The following is a 21,467-nucleotide window of genomic DNA, read 5'->3' as shown; positions in this document are numbered from 1 at the left end:
CCGAGTGGTTGGCATTGTGGTTGGTGAGTGGTTGGTAGTTGTGGTTGGTGAGTGGTTGGTAATTGTAGTTGGGGAGTGGTTGGTAATTGTAGTTGGTGAGTGGTTGGTAGTTGTAGTTGGTGAGTGGTTGGTAATTGTGGTTGGTGAGTGGTTGGTAGTTGTAGTTGGTGAGTGGTTGGTAATTGTGGTTGGTGAGTGGTTGGTAGTTGTGGTTGGTGACTGAGTGGTAAATGTGGTTGGTGACTGGTTGGTAGTTGTGGTTGGTGACTGGTTGGTAGTTGTAGTTGGTGACTGGTTGGCAATTGTGGTTGGTGACTGGTTGGTAATTGTGGTTAGTGACCGATTAGTTTCGGCCGTTACCGTTTGGTCCACGCTGGTTGAGAGCTGGTTGGTCGTTGAGCTTGTTGTTAGTTGGTAGTTTAAAGTAGTATTTTGTTGGTTCATACTGGCTATTGGAGGGCTGGTAGTTGTTACTTGGTTGTTTGTGGTAGTGTTTAAAGTTCCATCCCTTATTGAATTGCTACACAGATTATTAACACACGTATCCCGGTCGTTCGCACAGTCTGAACAAGCTGCCCCCTTTCCAAATGGTTTGCCAACACGTCCCGTTGTAAAATCTAAGATGCTGCAGAACAAAGTTCGTTACCAGGATATTTCTATTGAGAATGTGTAAATTTGTACACTTACTTCCCAGCTGTGCCGTAGTTGCAAGAAATCAAAAGAAAATGATCAAATTGAGCCATACTGAAAATACATTATAAAGACAATAAATGGAAATGAATTACATTAATCAAACATCTGTCTTTTCTTACTTGGAGTTGCAGTAAGCAGCGCCGCAACCAATTTTATACGTTGTTGCCCATACCATTTGTGTATAATGCCCACACTGCTTACCAGCCTTGCAGGTTTGGTTGGCGTAAGTATAGTCCGAAATCTGTAAAGAATAACCCGCTCAATGCTATGAAGTAAGAGTTGAACCAAATAACTAAGGTTTTACATACAAGTGATATAGTATATAGGGTGGGGGAAGATGGTACACCTTTAGCACACAATATTCAAATATCTCGATCGTGTTAGAACAGGTGTCCCATCTTCCTCCACCCTACTATATCTAAAATAAAACAGACTTAGTTTATTTCGAACCACTGCACTTACTTCGTTGTACCATTCCGTCCCTGCAGTTTTAATAAACGCTCTCGAAAACTCATGATGTGTAGTGTACGACACGGCAAGATTTTCACCCACTGTAGGGTAAGGACCGACACTCGTATGAACACTATGCGCAAAAACGCAGTTTCTGCAAAGGAATATTATTTAGATAAAACATAACAGCTTCAAATATCGCATTAGCTTACTTAACATAGTTATTTGCAAATGTAGCCAAATCGTTGTCCCATGTCATTCTTTGCATATTATTTGCACCTTGTTGCACTCTGTAGTTGTTATGTTGCGAAGTGAGGAAGCCCCTTTCTTCTTGCGTTAAAACAACCGATTGAAGCAACGAACTAGTGTCTCTTTTGACTCGTTCTATAACATAACAATAATTGGTCATTCCAAATTACATCGTTAGTATTAAAAGTTCATAACCAATACTCTTACCATCGCTGTTCAAATCTTTGATAACGTAAGACACAGAGAAATGCAGCAAAATCAACCAAACAAAGCCTATCAGCGTCTTTTGTCCAGTCATTTTTGATGTTGCTGTTGCAATAAACGCTTTGAAATACTTTAGTTTACAAATGATTTGCGTCCTTTTATACCCGCAGATTACGTTGTTAAGCCAAACACGACATTGTACCCCTTTTTTTATTACCGGTTCAAAATATATTTTAAATTATATACAATAGCATATGTTTGATGGACCAGCTTAGTTTGCATTGTTTGTACCTTACATATTCCGTCAGACCATTGCCTTTACGTAGATGTATGTAAAGGCAGTGGGCAGACTGTGGTTTATGGTAAAATTACGGTGCAAACTACAAAGATGTTTTCCGATAATAGAAACAATTGCTAAAGGTTCGTCTATTCTATATTAAAACTGGCGTGGAATAACAAAGTTCACTGTGCCACGCGCCTCTTTGACATAAATGTTTCTTTCATATGACCATATTTTTATGTAAGATATTGGGGATTTCGGTATCGGGACATTATAATACTCGTGGAGTTTATAATATCGGGGTCTCAACTTGTTTTTTAAAGCTGCCGCCTTACGTTCTTGCAAGCAAATCAGAAATTCATGTAAAAACCTTTGTTACGGACCAGAGTTACGATATAAACATGAGAAGCTAGGTACACTCTGTCACGAGGCAGAAAACGAAAATACTTTCCCCAAAATAAAGTACGTAGTAAATATCTATGTCCAGTATGTACAACCAAACCCAACGAAGCGTGAAATCAGAAATATTTTGATTTCATTAGAAACGGATTTGCGTGAATAAAATTGTTTATATAGTTCAATAGTTGTAATCAGTTCTAATCTATTTTTGCCGTTTTTCTTATATTTAACACAGCACATGAATTTACAGCACTTTATGAATAGGTGGTAACAGATAATTAAGTTTTTAAAATTGTGATTTACCAACGCTATGGATTTTTAAAATCGTCTTATCATGACAAGTTGACAACGTCGTAATATTTCGGTTTACTTTCGTCCAGGTACCGTTTCTATATTTGTATGGACAACAAGTCATATCTGCTACTGTAATGACATTTAAACTCCTAAAAAACGCATCTGGCATTCATTTTTGCCTTTACTTTTTACAACATATAAATGACAAGCTAAATCTTTTTTTATAAATAAGATTACTGATTGTACAATACATACAACCTTATTAAAAATGTACCATAATCAAAACTAGACATGTTATATAATGGTAGGACTTATTTATAGGCTAATCATAAACCCCTTAACCTTTGTAATAATTTTGTTCTTTCAGAACAGAAATAATCACCATGAGTTCGAAACAAGAAACTCAAAGGAGAGCGATGGTTGCTAAGATACCGAGGGAAGATCTGGAGGACCAACATCTTCGCATCCAGGATGAAAATGAGATTTTGAAGACTCATGCAAGAAAGCAAGAAGAAAAGATCAAAAAGTAAGCATAGCTTTTTTGACTGTGACAGAAAGTTTTTGTTGAGCTGTGTTTTAACAGATCAACTACTCTAAAAATGATGTGCTTTCTTCTGTCTTCCCCATATAATTTCCTAAGCATAATGGCGGTAACTAGAAAAATGAATAAAATAGGCCTAGCCAATGATAAAAAAGTCAAAACCTAAAAAAATTCTATTTTTTAGTTTTTTTGTTTGTTTGATTTCAGAATGGCAACTAAGTTGATAAGACTTGTCAATGATCGGAAAAAACAAGTTCAAAAAGGTGTGTATGTTGTTACTTGTGTGTTTTTGTAACAGATATATTTTAGATGTCCATACAAACAAGCAGAAAAATGACATTAGTTAAAACTTGACATTTTAAAACGTATTTACGTTTTAGTTATTACTTGAGTAGTTTTATAAAAAATTTAAACTTTAGCAAGTCAAGGGCAACGCTCAGTGAAAGATGTGGAACTTGAAGAAACGATTGAAAACCAACAAGACGCTATCAGGAAACTTAACAAAGATAATGAAATGCTCAAGCAAAAAGTAATTAAATGTGTTTCTATCACCTAATTTTCAGATCTTCTATTATTTGTTTAAGATTGCTTAAGTTGTAAAAAAAAGTTGTTAAATAATAAATTTTACAGTTATTCTGTATTATAACTTGCATTTATCTATTTTATGAAGTTGCTATATTGTATCTATAAGTTCATGTATATTATAGTTGTAATGAATGGTTTATTACTACTTGCAGCTTATGGTGGCATCCCAGCAAATACAGTCACAAGGGAAAAGGCACACACCATATAATCACGTGAATTCCCGTGTTAACACAGGGGTATCTCGTAAACCAAATGGAACTCCAGACAAACGTGCACGTAGTGCTGCGAGGTAAACATAAATAAACTAATTGTCTTTGTCAGGGTCAAGGTTTTAATTATAATTTTAGATCCAGTTGAAGTAAGTCAATGACACTCTTACTACTTTTAGCACACACAGTTTAAAATGACTTGTAAGTTGTAATATCATTGTACTATTATGTGGGGAACCCCTACGGTGTGTCACTCCATTAAACCTGAGATTTAGGCCAGAGTTGATTAATTGCATTTAATGAGCTTTAAGTTAAAGCAATGTTGTTTCAATGTCGAAGGGTAATGGGCCAATCCTGGGCTCAATTCTATGCATGGCTGGCCTCCTGGAGCTTACTCACATAGAATAGTCAGGCATTGACCTAACAACTAAGCGGCAACATTAGACCCCATAACCGAATCTTGTACACAGCACTCGAAGTACATCTCCACACCAGGCAAGATATGGACACAGTTTACTGGAAGAGGCAAGAGGAGTTAACCAACAGTTGGAGCATCAGATCCTCGCTCTCCAGGAACAAGTTGTGATTATGGAGAGAGAAAACCAACATCTTAAACAGGAGATCACCTCACTGAGTATGAGTGGTTGAAGTGTTGTTTTAGAATGCGTGCTTACATAACGTTGAAGTGTTTAAGAGGTTTTAGTTATATAGAGCAAAGATAACATTTTTACAAAATAAAAAAGGGAGTAGTTTTAATAGTTTTAAAATAAATATGAAGTCTATCTATTTTATTTACTGTAGATAGTTTTACTATAAAGGCACAAATGTCTGCTCAATTTCAAGCGTTAATAGCGTAAAGTTAAAACAATAAATAAATGTGCCAATTTTAAAAAGAATATATATATATATATATATAATATACATAAAATCTGTTTTAAAACATAACTTTTATAAATGTGAAAAAAACTGTATTAACTCAAGCATATGGTTTAAACCTTTGTCACCAGACACCTCACATGAAGAAGACATCCTTAAACTTCGTGAGATGATGAACAGTACACAGAAAAAGACGCTCGGTGAAAATGTGGAGTTGATTAAAGTCCATCGTGCTATGAAGGACAAATCAAATGATTTAACTTCACTGGAAGCAAGGTAAAAGGGTTATAGCTCTATAGTATTCTATTCTTTGTTGGTGATGTGTCAAGGACCCAGGGTTTAGGCCAGATTTGGTTCAATACCCTAACATCGAGAAAGTCCATTTAAGTTTTTTATGCGACTGGTGCCACTTTATTTCGGACTTCATCGGCAACATTCGGACCTCATCAGCAACAATGAGCATACTTATTCAATGTGCATAACTTTGACCCACTTTTTTGGCCCATTCAAACATCCATATATCCTATGAAATCTTTTATCATTCTTCAGGTATCATGAGTTGCAGCAAAATTGTCACCAAATGCGACAAAGTTATGAGAAAGTTCTCCAGGAAATGGAACGACTTAAAAGCCAACTTTTGGAAGAACAAAATAGCTCTATATCATTACAGGTAAATTATGGGCAATCCATTTACCTACTATTCCATCTGGCTGAGGTCCTTGTCGAGGACTTGGAATTTAGACCGGGTTTGGCCCATCACCCCAACACTCATAAAACCCATTTTTGTCTTCTATCCACTATGTGAACAGTGCAACACAGTCCCAAACTCCATTTTCTCCTTATTAAAATGTGTAATTGCCTACATTATTAAATTGTCTAAATGAAATCCCAACATTACAGAATCAGTTAAAACACGGCAGTAGTCACCAACGTACAATAACTCACCTGCAAGAGCAAATTAGGGAACTTACCAATGAAGTCAATATTTTGAAAGAAGCTAATGATAAACTAACACACAGGTAATTATAAAACGTATACGTAAATAGTCCTGGTATTAAAACTGATATTTTGGTATACCATTTATTGTTCATATATGGCAAACATCATTAGAGTTCATATAATACAGTATACCTGGTAGCAACAATAGTGAAAAATTCATACATTGTTAAAATTATTGGTGTTTTAGCTTAACCATCTGACTGTTTTTAAAAGCACATTTTTTGGCTTTTTCTTATTGCATTCACCTTTTTTATGTTCAGTGCGTTTGGTTCTGACAAGGAGCAACAATGGAGGCAACTTGAGCGCAAACTGCGTGTTCAAATTGCTCAGTTGGAAGCTGCAATTAAATCGGACGTGGCTGACAAAAATAATGTGTTGGAGAAAATGGCAAATGAACAAGGTTACTGTATATGTTATATTACATATAGACGAATATCGTCTTTATACGTGTAAACGTCACACACGCGTTACGTCACACACGGCATTGTTCGCCCGTGAATGCCACGTGGTGTGATGCAACCACAAATTCACCAGTCGTTATTTTAATGCGTGTAGTGTACTGTTATTTCGTTCATTGTGTTTTCCTTAACTAATTCATTCCGCAGAGTTGCTCCAATCATTCATTAAGTTAAATATAAATAAACAAACTTTGAAATAGGTTGTACCTTATCGTCTAACATAAAGATACGATATACGTTTATATACATAGCAAAGTTAGGTTATTTTATTGATCGGGTAGCAGGTTTAGGTTGTAACATTTTAAATATATATTAGAGTTAGGTCCCCCCTTTGCATCATAATCTGTAATTTTCAGATGATGCTAAATAATCCTATTTGTTCATTTTGTAAGGGTAGCTGCCGAGTTTAGTATTATAACTGTAACGTAATTTTTTGTGGGGTTCAGGATTTGCGAGTCGGCTCCACAATGAAAGTCGGAAGATCCACGAAGAAGCAACGAGGTTGAGGAGGGAGAATGAGGAGTTAAGGGAGAGAGTAAGACTTTATACTGCTTCTGGTGAGTTATATCATCCATAATTATCCACTATTGGTTACATTAAACAGTTGGAAGTCAGTGCAATACTTGATTTTTTTGTTAGGGTAATGGGGTTTATTTGCATATTTAAAAAAACTGTTTCTGATTTTTTTAAATACTGTTAATTTAACCACAAGTAGGGTTAATGGGAAATAATATATATTGGTATAGTAATCTAAGCTTTTATTAAAACTGCTTTATAAAAACTACAAGGTCAAACTACCATGAAAACATATTTATATAAAAGTAACTATGACCTATGATTTTGCAATTTTAGATGATTCAGTGGATATCGTTGAGTTGCGAGAAGCTTTGGCAATTGTTCGACAAAAACGGCACACAGCGGCTCAAAAACAACGACCAGATTTCCTTGAAAATGTTGATGATGATAATAAAGGTAATTATGTGAGGCTTGTAAGCTTTACTGTAAATGGGGAAAAGTGTCTTCATTTGCTCAGAGTTGTTTGGAAAAATTATATTGACTGTAATGTTTAAAATTTACGTAATTACCATAGAAACATAGAAGTCAAGCAGCTACCATCCCTGAAAATTGTTCGCCCCAGCAGGGAATAAAGCTATGATAATTGCTCAATACCGTGGTGTATGTCATAAACTGTGTAAAGATATAAACAACCACAATGAATGACTTTATAACTTCATGACACAACATTTCTTTTTTTCCAAAAATACAATTTTCAGACCCTGAGATGGAACTTGGTGAACTACAAGCTCAATATAATGAGACCATCCATGAATTGGATAAAACAAGGGAGATGCTGTTGATGCAACATAAGATTAACAAGGATTATCAGCTTGAGGTGTTTACAATTACCTGATATCGATTTTTTTACTAAACATTGGGTAATTTTTTTGTGATAAAATAAAAACTGTTTGATCGTTATTTCATGAAGATTTTATTTTTCATTAAAAACCCCAACGAACTTAAATATTACAAAAAAAATTGTTTTCACTAGGTTGAAAGTGTGTCTAACCAGATGGAATCAATGAAGCGTGAATACGAGACCAAACTCGATCGTTTTGCTCGACTTCTGGATGCAAGGGCAGCCAGGATAAAGGTTCATTAAAAAACTATAAACAGTCTTTAGAAAAATTCAACTAAAAAATTAATAAATAAATAAAAATAAAAAAAATTAAAATGATAATCAAAATCTTCATTTTTGTTCAAAAATATTTAAAATTATAATCAAAATCGTTATTAGTATTAAAAAAATGTATTGATTATCATTTTAATTTTTAAAAGGATATAAATTTGTTGCAGAAACTTGAAAGTCAATTACATGATGTTGCATACGGAACCAAACAGTTTAAATTCCAGCCTGAGAAAGATGATGTAAGTTGCGTTTGTTTATTTAAGATATTATGCCATAATTGGACCCAACTACGTTTTAGAGCAGAAGTTGATTTAAACGTGTTTTTCCACTAAATAATGGACTGTGTTTGGAGTAAAAACAATCTTTGCAAAAAAACTAAACAATTCTTTTTTTTAATTTTTAATAACGTGCTTTATGAATGTGATTTTTTAACATATATTCGATTTAAACAAAACAAATGTCAAATTTAAAAAAATTCTTTGTGATAGCACTATCCATCTTATTACCCCACAGTACCATACTTGTCTGTACGGTTGTTGACGTAATTAGCAAAATCTGGCCTACATCTTAGTGCCCTGACAAGGACCTCACACCACATGGAATAGAATGTGTTAATGTTACACCTGTTACCTACAGCACACCAACTAGTATATATTTTTTAAATATCACATTTTAAGTAAAATCCCCCTATAGATTGAAGTTGGTGAAGAATTAGATGAAACCATTCAACTCGAACGTGGAGAGAATTTATTTGAGATCAACATAACCAAAGCAACACTAAGCAAAGAGGCATTGATTGTACTTGATGATAGAGATCCTTCTATGTTCGTTACGTTCGCTTTCTATGATTATGAACTTGTCAGCACACCAATACTTAAAAGTGCAAGGTATAATTATGTCTTTATGTTTTTTTTCTCGTTAAAACACTAATTTGAACGAAGAAGAAAAAAATGCAAGTTCTTTATTTGTTTTTTGAAAATTTTCTAAATTTTTACTAAAATTTGATTTTTAATTTTAAAAATATTATTTTTAGTCCCCAGTTTGATTTCACTGCACAATACACTGTAAAAGTTGACGACACTTTCCTACATCATCTACAAAAGGTAACTATAATATTACTCAATGTAAGTTACTTTATATAAACTTGAATCAGGATTATTATATTAGATTAAATTAAATGCATTACTAGGTAACAATAGTCGTTATAACTTGGATGTTATGTTTCATACACCTCGTGCCAGCTTACGAGTTACCACGAATGTAATTTAGGGTGATTGTTTTTTTTTTTCTGTATGGGTGACAATTTAGACAACCCATTAGTGACCACTGTTGCTTAAAGACACATATGCCCATATCGGTGGCAATAGCGAAACTTGAACCCATAACCTATGGGTTAGAGGCAGGCATGCTAACTGCTGTGCTATGGCGCCAAGAAATATAACTGAACATTACCCCTTGACCCTTCCATCCATTCACCAGGATCGAATGTTACTTGAGCTTCACCATGCAATGGGAGTTGATCATAAAACTGTGGCAACTTGTAAAGTAAGGTTCCATGACCTCTTAGACAAGCCACAAGGGAAACTCCACGGCTCTGTAGCTCTTACAGGTAATGAAACATGTACTTGTTACACTTTTACAATATTATGTAAATTAGTGCATTTTAAACTATTAGCCATGGTATCTGGATTATATATACGCTCAATAGCCCATTACCCACCAAAGAATATTGAAATTTAAGCTCAATCTTTCATTCGTTCGGTTAGTACGGTGTAATATTATGAAACTAAAATAAATACACAAGAATATAAAGTTTAGGGGTTGTTACTGTAGATTTTTTTAAAGTTAATGATATTTGACAGGATTGAATGGGGGAAGTTATGGAACTTTGGATTTCTGGATAAGATTAAGAGTTCCGATGGACCAAGCTATCCGTTTGTACAGGGTAAGTTACTTGAAACACACACTAATATAGTTTACTGGTTGCAAAATAATTTTGTAGCACCAAAAATGAATATTATAGTTCTCTAGTTTCACCTTTTATGATAGTTTATCTAAAAAAATATCCAAACTCTTGTGTGTAGAAAATTCATTCTGCTCTTGCAAATGTCACCTATCTCTGCGTTTTGCAACAAGTCTGTAAAATTTAAGACTTGTAATTTATTAAACACCCAAATATATAATACTTACACCTTTTATTCATACATGTTTTAACAACTTTTGTTTTCCTGTTGATTTCCTACTCTTCGTTCTTTAAATAGCATAATATTTGCTGTTGTATTAAAAATTGCATTAACTGAAAACTGACTAAAGGTCATTCAAGGTCACACTAAATAACAAGACCTCTTGATCCAATGCATGTAATATATTAAAATGTGACATTAATAATAAAACAATTGTTTGGACTTTATTATAATTATTTTACCAACAGGAGCGAACGAAAGCTCTGGGATATTTATCGGCAAACTCAGCAGTGACGAAGAAGAGCTTGGAAGATCTTGATGAAGAGATGAAGATCGTGGATGACAACATCAATCAACTCCTCATACAAATCATCTCATGTAATCATGTCCTCTCGAGAAGAGATGGTAGGTTCCGTGTTTTGTTGGTAATGTTTTTATAATGGTGTTTATAGCAGTGGTTCTCAACTTTATTAGTTTCAGGGAATATTTTACCATTAGTAATGTATTTAAGAAATGTGTAATTCCACATTTTTAAGAAGCAAAAAGCTTGAAATTTATTATAGCAATGTCAACCAAGATTTTACTAAAAAGTGAAAAAAAGATGTAACTGATTTACAGCAATGTCACCAGATCTTACAAACAAAAAATAAAGTATTAAAAAGGGATCATAATGTCTATATAAACAAGCAAAGCCAAAGGTTCCTATGTTTGCTACTGAGTATAATGTAACTGCATTGCAGCAATTTATCCCAGATTTTACCAAAAAAATTAAAGCACATATTGTATGAACCCAGGCATACAACCGAACATATATTGTGTGTACAAGTTCTTTGACTTTGCCGACCACGACACATCCATCATACCTTGTACTAACAATCCTCACTTTGATGATAGACAAGCTTACCCCGTGCAGATGAATATGGATATTGATGCTTATCTTAAATCAGAGGTAAAACTAATTGTTAAATAAATAAAATAGGAAGTCTGTAAAAAGGTGTATTTAAATTATTTTTTTTTAATTTCTTTGTGTTTTTCAACAATTTTTTGGTGGGGTCATAAAGATTTTGTTACAGCACTGATATTGATAGGGTATTTGTCCTTAGGCAACACAGTTGTGGTCATTGGGTTGTAGCATCCTGGTTGTGAGCAAATCCTGACCTAAATCTTATTTCCGATTACACTGTAGGACCTCACGGTCAGGACCTCACCAATATAGAATCAAATAATAAGAAGAGCAATTGGTTGATCAAATTAAAATTTACTCTTTGAGTAACCAAAGACTTATTTATTTTTCCAGTAACTAATGTACTTGTGCTACTTTTATCTTTTTAATACCTCACTGAATAAAGTAGTTTTTGGCTTAAAATTTTCACTCAATAAATAAATTTACAAAAATAATAAAAATAAAATTTTAATCTATCCTTTTTTCATTAGAAACTCACAATATATGTGTTTGATGACACCGACCCCGAAATCTCATCTTACCTCGGTAAAGCAGTTGTTGACTTGATACCACTCGCTCATGGGAAGGTTATTAAAGCTCCATTCCAACTAACCAGGGTATGTATGTTTGTGTAATGTTATGAATGTAACTTGTTTACCCTCGCCTGGTGGGGCAACGACAGTCGTTAAAACACAGGAATTCTGTTAGTGTTTTATATACCCTGTGCCCACTTACGAGTTACCATGTATGTAACGTTGTGGGTGATTGGTCTTTGGGAGAATTTTTTTTGTTTTTGTGTATGGCCAATAATTTGGAAAACCTATTGTAATTACTCTTGCAAATAAATCGCAGTAAACTTTACAAAAATCACTGTGTATTTAAAATCACAGTATACCTAGAAAATCCCTTTATGTTAAAAAAATCTTTATATGCTTTGTTTTGGTCCCAACAGAGCGATGGGAGCGAGAATGGAACACTCGAGGTTTCCCTCCGGTGGCAACTTGCATACAAATCCCCATCAGTGATCGTGAAGTCCGAAACATCACCAGAAGATGAAGAGGAGATCCAGGAAGCTCAGAAACTTGTCGCTAAACCTCCGGTTACTCCTAAGAAGAGATTGCAAAGGTATTTTTAATATTCTGAATATTATTTGTGTAATTTGATATATTTTTCCTGTATTTTTTTCACTCTTTTATTCTACTTTTTTTTTATTAAAAAATATTTTTCTTCTCCGCTAATTTTTTTTTTTTATGGAAAATTTATCTTATCTTTTTGGCCATTTTTTTATTGGTTACATTTATTCCAGTGCGAAACCATTGCGTGGCATTCTACCACAAACCACTTCAACACCAAAACCTTTGAAAGCAGCAAACAGAAACAACAGTTCTCTACCACCAGTGGTTAGTTTCTTTATAAATTAAAAAAACAAGCTTTACAAAATGATTTTTGTAAGAATATTTTTTCAAATATTTATATGTGTTTAATAATTTTTTTTTTTAATTTTATGGAAACATATTGTAGGTGAAAAAAGTTTCAATTGTTGAACCTGAGAAGGAAAAACCTGTTCCATTGTCCAGATCCGTGAGTTTGTTTTGAACGTTAGTTAATGGTTTGTTTATTGTGGTTTAAACTTGTTGTTTTTTAATTTTAACTTTTTAATGTGTTAAAATGTGTGGTTACTCGTTTTGATTTTAATTGATCTGCTGTTGAGCGTTAAAAAATATATATATTTTTTTTAAATGTTATAACAAATATATACATGTTTTGATATATCATTTCAGATGCGAGGTAAAATAGAAGAAGAAAAGGAGGAAGAAGGAAAAACATCCGATGAGGATCAGATTGAAGAGATCATGGAAGAAGTGGAGGAAATTGTTGGTGAAGAAGTTGCACCTCCTGCATCCCCATCTCATCTCGTCAAAGATGAAACGTAAATAAAATGTTTTTACAAAAAAGTAACTGTTTTAATCAATTTCTAGGGAGCAGCTGATTAAGGTGCTTAGAAACAAAATATATTCATGTTGACTTCATCTGTTTATCATTTTATGTTTTTTTTCTTATCAGAGTTTCAACTTTCCTTAAAAATTACATCATAAATAAAACATAAAAATGTTTTATTTTTTGAAGTTATTTTTGGTGACAGAATTGTTTCAAGTATTAAACTATACCTGGTAAAAAAAACAGCAAAATAATAAATTAATGTATTTCTTTTTATATCGCTTTAATGTTTTTTTTGTAAACTTTAATGTTTATGCTTTTAATAAACATTACTATGTTCTCATTTTTCACCAAACATCTTCATAGTGATGAAGTTGAAGATGAAATCTTGGACGACCCAGATGACGATTCCATGGATTCAAACATCCCAACTAAAGATGACAGCATCACGTTTGTCAAAGAAGTTGTGGAGGATGAAAATGAAGAGGAAGAGCAAAAAGATGAAGTGGAGGAACAACTTCCATCTGTTAAGGAAGGTTGGGAGAAATAATGAAAAAAAAATCATAATTTTCTGTAAAAAATTTTTTCAGTTTGTGTTTTGAAATAAATTTGCTGTAGTGTGTGTGCTCTTTTTTGTTTTTTATGTTTCGTTTTTTTTTTTTTTTACATTAAAAGGGATGATTTTCTTTTTGACTTGATTTTAATTTAATTCTGTTTGTTGAAAATTTTGTGTTTTTTTTCTTAGCTTATTTTTTATATTTAATTTTTTTTCCAACATCCAGATTCTGAAGATGAGATTGATGAAGACATCATGTCCATTCCTGATGCTACAGAGGATCCTCCCGCATCAGATGAAGGAGTGGATATGGATGATACTGAGAGCAATAAAGAGGATGAAGAGGAGCAAAGTCCTCTTGATGAAACGGAAGATGTTGAAGAAATAACGACGATTCCTACGACAGATGGTGCTCAGGTATGATCGGATTTAAGTTATAATTTTTTTTAATTTACCAAAATTAAACAAATTAGAAGTCTTGGTTTAAAGTGAAAAAACGCAAAGTTTTGTATACTGATTTTATTTGTTAATATTACAATGTAAATGCTTAAATTATTTCCAGAAACAAGTTAAATTATGTTATTTTACCGATATTCCCGATTTTTCTTTTAAATTCTCAGGTGTACTATATCAAACATACGTTTTTTTCCATTAAATGTATTCTAATTTGTTTAAATTGTCCAGAACTGTGATACAATTCGCATATCGGTTAACCATTTAACATTGGACAACGACACAAGTATTTGGGGAGATACAAGCGTGGAGCAGTTATTTGTTGAATACGAGTTTCTTGGTGAAGTTGAAGAAACTCCAAACGCTGTCAAGAAACCAACAACGAAAGATTCAAAATTATTTTACAAATTTGCGAAAGGTTCTCACTTACTGTGTTGGATTTTTTTAAATTATTAATATTGTTGAATACATCATATTCATCCTCATCCTCGTACAGTTGCTATAGTAACACAAATATTTTGTTTCATACATCTTGTGTCCGCGTACTAATTACCACATATGTAACTTTGTAGGTGATTATTTTGGGGGAAATTTTTTGAAAACTACTTAAATCAAACAGAAAAATTACAGATTATACATTCATGTTTTTTTAGAACTGATTAAGATTTTTTTGAACAGAAACAAAAGTTGACAAAGCCAGTCATTCCACCCAGAGAGAAACTCTCACTAACATGTTACAATCTGGACAAACCACTTTCAGATTGACAGTTGTTTCGGAACCTGTGAATGATAATGGAGAGGAATGCGAAGAGATAGGTAGACCTTGCAACCAAGGATCCTTGTTTATCCTAAATGCCTTGAGCCTAGTAGTCTAAAAAATAGTGAAAATTTAAAAAAAATGTTTTTTAAGTTTGAAACGCTTTTTTTAAGTTGAGAAAAAATAAAAAATGTTTGGTTCAGAGTCGAGCTCTGTAACCTATTGTGTGTTGTAACGGGTTTAACCACTAGACAACTTTATTCGACAAATCTACAAACCAATTTCCATTTGAATTGGTTTATGCAATTTCTATTTAGCCAGTGAACACCCCTTTTTTTAAATAAACCGAATTATTTTTCCATCCATACAGGTTCTGCATCCGTTGACCTTGCTTCTATACTTCAAAATGGCCGTGACATCATCAATGGTGATGTCACTGTCCATGATTTAAGAAACAAAGATGAAACTGTTGGGATGTTGAATTTAGATGTGGAGGCCTTGGCTGTGTTGCGTGTTATTAAAAACGAACTGAAAGAACGAGCAAAAATGCACGACCACTGATTGGTTGCATTGCATTTGTGCCTCATCATGTATTATAGATTTGCGTCCCGAGTATTTTAGCTTCATTTATTCATATACTTGATTGAAAGGTGCTTTATCATTTATGTAAAAACAGTATTTGTTCGTTTTTTTTAGGTTTTGTAGAAATATTTAAGTATATTGAAATATATATTTTGTACTGAAAAAAATGTCATTAGCTTTTAGTTGTAAGGCAAGATTGGTTTTGTTTGCTGGTGCATTCCGCCGGATCGGAGATTTAAAAACAAAATATAAAAGGTCAGTGATTAATTGTTAACTTGAATTGTAGTTAACCTGTGAAATGGTTTGTTGTAAAAATTTCATTGTTTTTCAGAGAGTTTATCACAGCAATTGGATGTTCGTCATGGATTTAAATGTTAGTCCTAGTCATTAAAAGTTAGGCTTGAACATGAAGTTTAGTTCCGATCATTTAATATTTGTTTGGACATTCAATTTTTTGTCTTGAACATTTAAAGTTCAGCTTGGTCATAAGATGTTAGTTTCGTACATTGTGAGTGTACGACAACAACTTTAGTCATGAAGTCCAAAACGAAAGTGTGCGGATTCCGTTAGCACACATTGAAGTCCTGTCTTAAGTGTTGAGTTGCATTAACTTATATCTTCACAAATAGCATTATTATGCAAAGGAACATAAACTATGCTCAAAATTCTGCCAAATCATAGACACAAAACAATAAAGGTAAGTGTTTACAATTATCGAACCTGTGACATGGTTTGTCATAAAAATTTCAATGTTTTTCACAGATTTTAGAAGAGAAATTTGGATGCTCCTGGATTTTAATGTTAGTTGTAGTCCTTAGATTTTAATTTGGTCATTTAATATTTGTCTCGAACTTTAAAAGTTAGGCTTGGGCATTAGGTGTTAGTGTCGGACATAGTCATTATTAACTTTAGTCATGAACTCCAAAACGAAAGTGTTCGGATTCAGTCAGCACACATTGAAAAGACATCTCTTAAGTGTTGGGTTGTATTAACTTATATCTTTACAAATAGCATTATTATGCAAAGGAATATCATAAACTATGCTCAAAATACTTGCAACATTACAACAAAGCTACAGATCATAGATTGCAGTTGAAAGTGGGCCATTGCTTTGCCAGTGAAGTTCAGTTACAGGTTCGTATACAAAAGAAAGTCAAGTATTTTGAAGGCTTTGTGTCAAATATTGATGCAATAGTTTGAACGAGATGTTTTTTCCATGGTAACCATAATTGTTGTAAAGCGAACCAAAGCATTTTTGATTGGTCATGTAATTGCAGTTATTGGTCCAATTCGCAAAGCAAGGATTAAAACTACTGATTATTGCATAGAATCAATATATTACAATGCTTTGAAAACCACCAGCACCTATAGGCGTGCTTTGAAGGTGGCGCAGTATGTACATTGGGAAGGAAGGGTTATTTCATACAACTTTAAAGCTGGGTTTAAATCTGATCCTCTTCCAGCGATTCCCATTTATCTAATATAAAGTGAAGCCCGCCATCCTCAGGGTTGGAGCTGTTGTTGTTGGTGTTGCTTGGCCAGACGTTTTCCAAGTTAGAACAACTTTCTGGTGAGGTTTCTGGGACTGGCTCCTCGTCTAGGAAAAAAATTGATATTTAATTTATATGTAGGACTGATAAAGAATATAAGTTTGTTGCAACTGGTGGCTGCTTTGTATGTTGTCCAGCATGGTGGTTAGAGCGCCTGCCTCTAGTCAAGAGGTGTTGGGTTCAAGGCTCGCTATTGTTACCATTGTGGTTGTATTTGGGCACAACGTTTCCTACAGCTCAGTAGACCCTTATCGATTCTTGTCAGCGATACAGTAAAAAAAGTATAGAAAAATTAACTCTCCAGCAGGCACGAGGTGTATGAAACAGAACAGTCATGTCAGAACAACTCATTGCCAGGCAAGGATAATTAAGTTACCTTCAACCATTTCATGTTTCATAACCATAGACCAGTTTTACACATCGTAATATTTTTGTATTTCAAAAAAAAAAAATTTAATGTGTGAAATTGGTAGTGGGTGTGAGGTACATGAACTTACACCAGCAGTGGTTCTCGAAACTTTGCCGACTTTACGTACTTAAAAATTGTGTTTAAAAGCTATTGATAATTAGTGTAAGTTTAGAAACCATGTACTGAACAGTATCATAAAATAAGTAAAAAAAATTAAGATAAAAATATGCACAAGTTAAGTTAGTGTAGCTATGACACACACACACACTGTAACACAATTGTTATTTAAAACTTGAAGTATAAATTATAATAACAACATATGTTAATTTGTCTGAAGTAATATGGTGTATATTGATGGTTTACAGCAGGGCTGGAAAAACTAGTGTGTAAAGTGATACGTTCGGCTTCTCTTTGTAGTTGGTTGTTTGTACCAATAATATGTTGTGTGAAGTTAAATATGTTTTGTTTGATTTGTGGCTTTTTAAATTTCACTTCTGTCAAATATTTGACGACTATTAGTATACAAGAATGTGAAAAGCAAATATATTGTCTCTGCTCTTTAGCTAACATTGGAAACAAACGAAGTGTTTAGTGGCAATCAAAACTATATTATGAAATAAAAGTAATTTGCTCTTTGGCGACTACTGGTACACAAAAATGTGAGAACCAAATTAAATTTGGTAAAACTTAATATCTAAAATTTGGATCAAACAAATGGTGTTGGATGGTAATCAAGCAATATTATGAAATGAGAGTAACTTTGTCTCCTAGCAACAACACACAAGCTGCAGCAAAGCAACCACTCTCATACTTACATTGAAGGAACCTGTAGCAGGGCAACTGTTTCAACTATAAATTATTTAAGATCAAAACTCATTCGAAGTAATTAAACTTTGGGTTATGGAAAACTGTTACAGAATTTTACAAAAATGTAAATCTGTTATATTTGTCCGTTTTTTTTTTGATGATACAATATTGGTAGTTAAATAATTAGTTGAATAATAAATATCTTGATATATCTAAAAAATATGGAGTAATGCGCCAACTCTGGCTTAAACCAGAAGTCCCATGGCATGCTACACTAAAAGACTTCACATGTATAAAATAAATATTAAAATTGAAAACTGAAAAAATCCAACAAACATTGCGTGAAAAATATATTAAAAAAAGATAAATGCATTCTAATCTCATTTTTGTTATGAAAATAACAGTAAAACCATAAAATTGCTTTGTTTAACATAAAAACTTACATGTTGTAGTGTTATGTGGGTCACTAACCACATCATTATTTGATGGATTTCGTTTCCATGGCAACTCACGATCTATTGCACAACTTTCAATGTTGACATGAGTTGTATCGGTCTCTTCAACCCCTTCAGCTGCTACATCTGTGAAAAGATAATTAACAATATTATGAGAAAATTATTATATTTTTGTTAACCTATATTATATTTTTTGCATCAGTAAGGTACATTTAGAGTAAAAAATACTTGTTTTATATAATTTATTTGTCAAATTCCTAAAAACGATGCAACAATAGCATGTTTTTAAAAAATGCCGCTGTTTAAGATTAAACAAGTCAAATATAAATACCATTATCAAATTATTAAAAAAAAACACAGTTCATTTTTAACAGTAAACTTTATATATAACGGTTATTACCTATGATGTACAAAAACATAAAATACAGTAATTTCAAAAAATTTCTGAACAGTTAGCAACAAAAAGTCATAAACGATGACAACATAAAACCAGCGGTTAGCAGACACAAGAGGGTAATTTTAATAGGAAACGTATAGAGCTAGTAAAACTAAAAGATTTTTTTTGTTAGAAAAGCAGACTGACAGGAAAAATATGTTCACATAATGTATATGCGTTTATTTATCCTTTTACTGCCAGGCAGTTTGTGATTTTAAAATACAGACATTTTGCAACTTGGCGAGACATCATCAGGATATAGGGCTAATGTATAAGAATTTGAGTTGTCTTGTCCAAGAAACCATGTGTATGTAATGTTAAATTTGTGCTTATATATGGCCAAAACTGCAGTTTGTTTTGTGTTTTTTTGACCTGAAAAGTTATTATGAAAGACAGACATACTACACTACTGCAAGCAGAAGTTGTTATAATATAAGAGAAGCAAAATCAACTCTTTTGACCAAGCATCTACAACTCAAACCTAAACTGTGTACGTTGTTTTGTTTTAAGAAGAAAACAAAATAAAATGAAAATAAACAAGCAGCCAAAGCAAACACAGGACAACATGATCTGCAGCAAACCTGTAAGGGTCTCCTCTGGCAGCACGTCAAATGAGCTCATGAACCCAAGGGGGTTCCGGGCTGTGCTGCATCCGTTACGGGGTTGAACTGTTCGGGCAAAAGGGGTCAAAAAAAGGAAACTTATTTTTTTAACTGATGGGTGACGTTCCATGGTTTGGGGTGCGAAAATGAAGGTAGAGGCAAAAACACCCGTTGCGTGCGAAAAAAACCCACATTGCAGGTTACAGAGAAAGTAAATTATGTAGTGCACATGATTTGTGTTTTATTTGATATTTGTGAAAATAATGAAGTTCCTTTTTTTAATTTATTGCGAAACATGCGGGGGCAGGCATTTCGAAAAATGTGTTTAACGTTTTTTTTGTGGGTGTTTGAATGAAATGTTATGAGGAGTGTTATGTAAGGACATACCTGGCTTCTTCCCAGCTGTGAAGGTGATGCCCTGATCCTCTTCTGGAGGAGCTATTTTCATCTCCTGCTGTTGCTCCACTACAAAGTTGGGAGCTAAAAAAAAAAAAATATATTTCGAAATTATTTTTTGAAGTTTTATGAATTTTTTAATAATTTTTTTTAATACAGACATTTTTTTTATTTTTTGAAATTTTAGACTTAGAACAGAACTAGAACACAAAAATTTTGGAATAACGTAACATAACACACTGTAAGAGCATTGATGGAACCACCGCACAAATCTTCCCGCACCAGACACCATATCATAATTTTTAATCAAAATTTCAAACATTACGAAAACACTAACTAAGTTTTTGTCCAAAAACAGCAAATTAAAAACTATGTTTAATTATTTGATTGCAATTTGCTTTGTCTAACATCTGCTACAGTGTTGATCAATCTTGATTAAATTACAATTTTGACACAGAGATTGTGAAAATACATTATTTGTGTAAAAATTAATTTTGCCATAACATAAAGTTCTTACTAAAAAAATAAAAAAAGTTCTTTAACTTAAAAATCCCTTAAGCTAGAACGAAATATATAAGCAAGTCCCAATCAGATTTTAATAGGATTTCAGCTTTAGGGAAGCACAACCAAAATTTTGGCCGATATTTGTCAGAATTTCAAAGCGAAAACACCCCAAAAACAAACAAATTTTAGCAAACAATGAGCATTTAATGATATAATTTATGTAAATGGGTTGTTGTTATGAATGCAATGTTGAACTTCTACTGTTTAGTTAACTAAATAAAAAGTTAATTTTTACGACAGTTTTCACAGCATTGTTCTGCGTGAATCGGATGTAGACAAGTAGTTGACAGCAGTTGGTAACGTCTGTCGATTCGTCAACTTGTATTGCAAACCCAAATTTTGAGGCTCTTACTCCCGCAATCACTTGGTCGGTAATGTCAATTGACATTTCCTCGATACGGCGCTTTACAGTGTTGTTAGAGAGGGACACACTCTCTAACTTTGCCACAGACTCCTCTCCCATCACACGTCTGACCAAAATCTTTGCCGCTGGCATTATAAGAGACTCTGCGATGGTATGAGCCTTCATGCTTTTAGCCACCAGAAGAGCGACTTCATACGATGCTTTGACAATCTCTGCCCCCTTCTGGTGGAATAGGCCAGTTTTGTCCAAGCGCTGCCGCTTCACGTTCTCCGCAAGTCGCTGGAAGTAGCTCTGATCTTTGTTCTTCTTATCAGCATGGTTCGTTCCAAGATGACGTTGGAGCAGGCTGGGTTTCATGGACGCATTGGAAAGGGTCTTCATGCAGACCACACATTGCGGAAGAACTTCTTCTCTGTGTTCGATTGAGATGAAACCATATTTTAAATACTCTGGATTATATTTTCGCTTGGACATGATATAAAATTTAGCCCGACTTATACTAATCTAATGAGACAAATAGAAGTAGTGCTAGGGGCTGTTCAAATTGA

At 33.5% G+C, this 21,467-nt stretch overlaps 2 protein-coding genes and 1 non-coding gene across 7 annotated transcripts in view; 2 read left to right on the top strand and 1 right to left on the bottom strand.

Annotated features, from left to right (window-relative positions):
- Window positions 1-15,503, top strand: part of LOC100180808 (protein fantom) — a 26,384-nt gene extending 10,881 nt beyond the window's left edge. The window contains exons 2-31 of the mRNA XM_018811353.2: window positions 2,937-3,095; window positions 3,318-3,373; window positions 3,530-3,639; window positions 3,848-3,984; window positions 4,375-4,538; window positions 4,912-5,056; window positions 5,330-5,450; window positions 5,681-5,799; window positions 6,040-6,179; window positions 6,684-6,794; window positions 7,090-7,209; window positions 7,512-7,630; window positions 7,787-7,888; window positions 8,092-8,163; window positions 8,618-8,811; window positions 8,958-9,027; window positions 9,404-9,533; window positions 9,787-9,869; window positions 10,356-10,512; window positions 10,902-11,056; window positions 11,542-11,667; window positions 12,003-12,175; window positions 12,357-12,450; window positions 12,572-12,631; window positions 12,832-12,980; window positions 13,355-13,524; window positions 13,771-13,961; window positions 14,229-14,415; window positions 14,676-14,813; window positions 15,125-15,503. Of these exons, the coding sequence (XP_018666898.1) occupies window positions 2,953-3,095; window positions 3,318-3,373; window positions 3,530-3,639; window positions 3,848-3,984; window positions 4,375-4,538; window positions 4,912-5,056; window positions 5,330-5,450; window positions 5,681-5,799; window positions 6,040-6,179; window positions 6,684-6,794; window positions 7,090-7,209; window positions 7,512-7,630; window positions 7,787-7,888; window positions 8,092-8,163; window positions 8,618-8,811; window positions 8,958-9,027; window positions 9,404-9,533; window positions 9,787-9,869; window positions 10,356-10,512; window positions 10,902-11,056; window positions 11,542-11,667; window positions 12,003-12,175; window positions 12,357-12,450; window positions 12,572-12,631; window positions 12,832-12,980; window positions 13,355-13,524; window positions 13,771-13,961; window positions 14,229-14,415; window positions 14,676-14,813; window positions 15,125-15,315 (3,927 nt within the window). The 5' untranslated portion in view covers window positions 2,937-2,952 and the 3' untranslated portion in view covers window positions 15,316-15,503. The remainder of the gene's footprint in view (window positions 1-2,936; window positions 3,096-3,317; window positions 3,374-3,529; window positions 3,640-3,847; window positions 3,985-4,374; window positions 4,539-4,911; window positions 5,057-5,329; window positions 5,451-5,680; window positions 5,800-6,039; window positions 6,180-6,683; window positions 6,795-7,089; window positions 7,210-7,511; window positions 7,631-7,786; window positions 7,889-8,091; window positions 8,164-8,617; window positions 8,812-8,957; window positions 9,028-9,403; window positions 9,534-9,786; window positions 9,870-10,355; window positions 10,513-10,901; window positions 11,057-11,541; window positions 11,668-12,002; window positions 12,176-12,356; window positions 12,451-12,571; window positions 12,632-12,831; window positions 12,981-13,354; window positions 13,525-13,770; window positions 13,962-14,228; window positions 14,416-14,675; window positions 14,814-15,124) is intronic.
- An 804-nt stretch (window positions 15,504-16,307) lies between these two features.
- The window catches only part of LOC100177620 (sodium/hydrogen exchanger 3-like), a 15,331-nt gene continuing 10,171 nt past the window's right edge, over window positions 16,308-21,467 (bottom strand). For 2 of the 5 annotated variants that reach the window (XM_018811224.2, XM_018811225.2), the window contains 4 exons: window positions 19,983-20,075; window positions 19,575-19,661; window positions 18,546-18,683; window positions 16,308-16,933 (listed from right to left, as the gene is read on the bottom strand). In XM_018811224.2, coding sequence (XP_018666769.1) covers window positions 16,779-16,933; window positions 18,546-18,683; window positions 19,575-19,661; window positions 19,983-20,075 — 473 coding nt within the window. In that variant the 3' untranslated portion in view covers window positions 16,308-16,778. Of the gene's footprint in view, window positions 16,934-18,110; window positions 18,145-18,545; window positions 18,684-19,574; window positions 19,662-19,982; window positions 20,076-21,467 lie in introns of all 5 variants that reach the window. The other 3 variants (XM_018811227.2, XM_018811228.2, XM_018811226.2) reach the window with 2 other exon arrangements.
- mir4159 (microRNA 4159) lies at window positions 17,295-17,359 on the top strand. Its single transcript, NR_034555.1, has one exon. It is a non-coding gene; the product is annotated as a microRNA 4159 (primary transcript).

The sequence above is a fragment of the Ciona intestinalis genome, chromosome 3, assembly GCF_000224145.3.
Source record: "Ciona intestinalis chromosome 3, KH, whole genome shotgun sequence".
In the NCBI taxonomy this organism is placed as follows: domain Eukaryota; kingdom Metazoa; phylum Chordata; class Ascidiacea; order Phlebobranchia; family Cionidae; genus Ciona; species Ciona intestinalis.
This window is presented reverse-complemented; position numbering and strand designations above follow the sequence as displayed.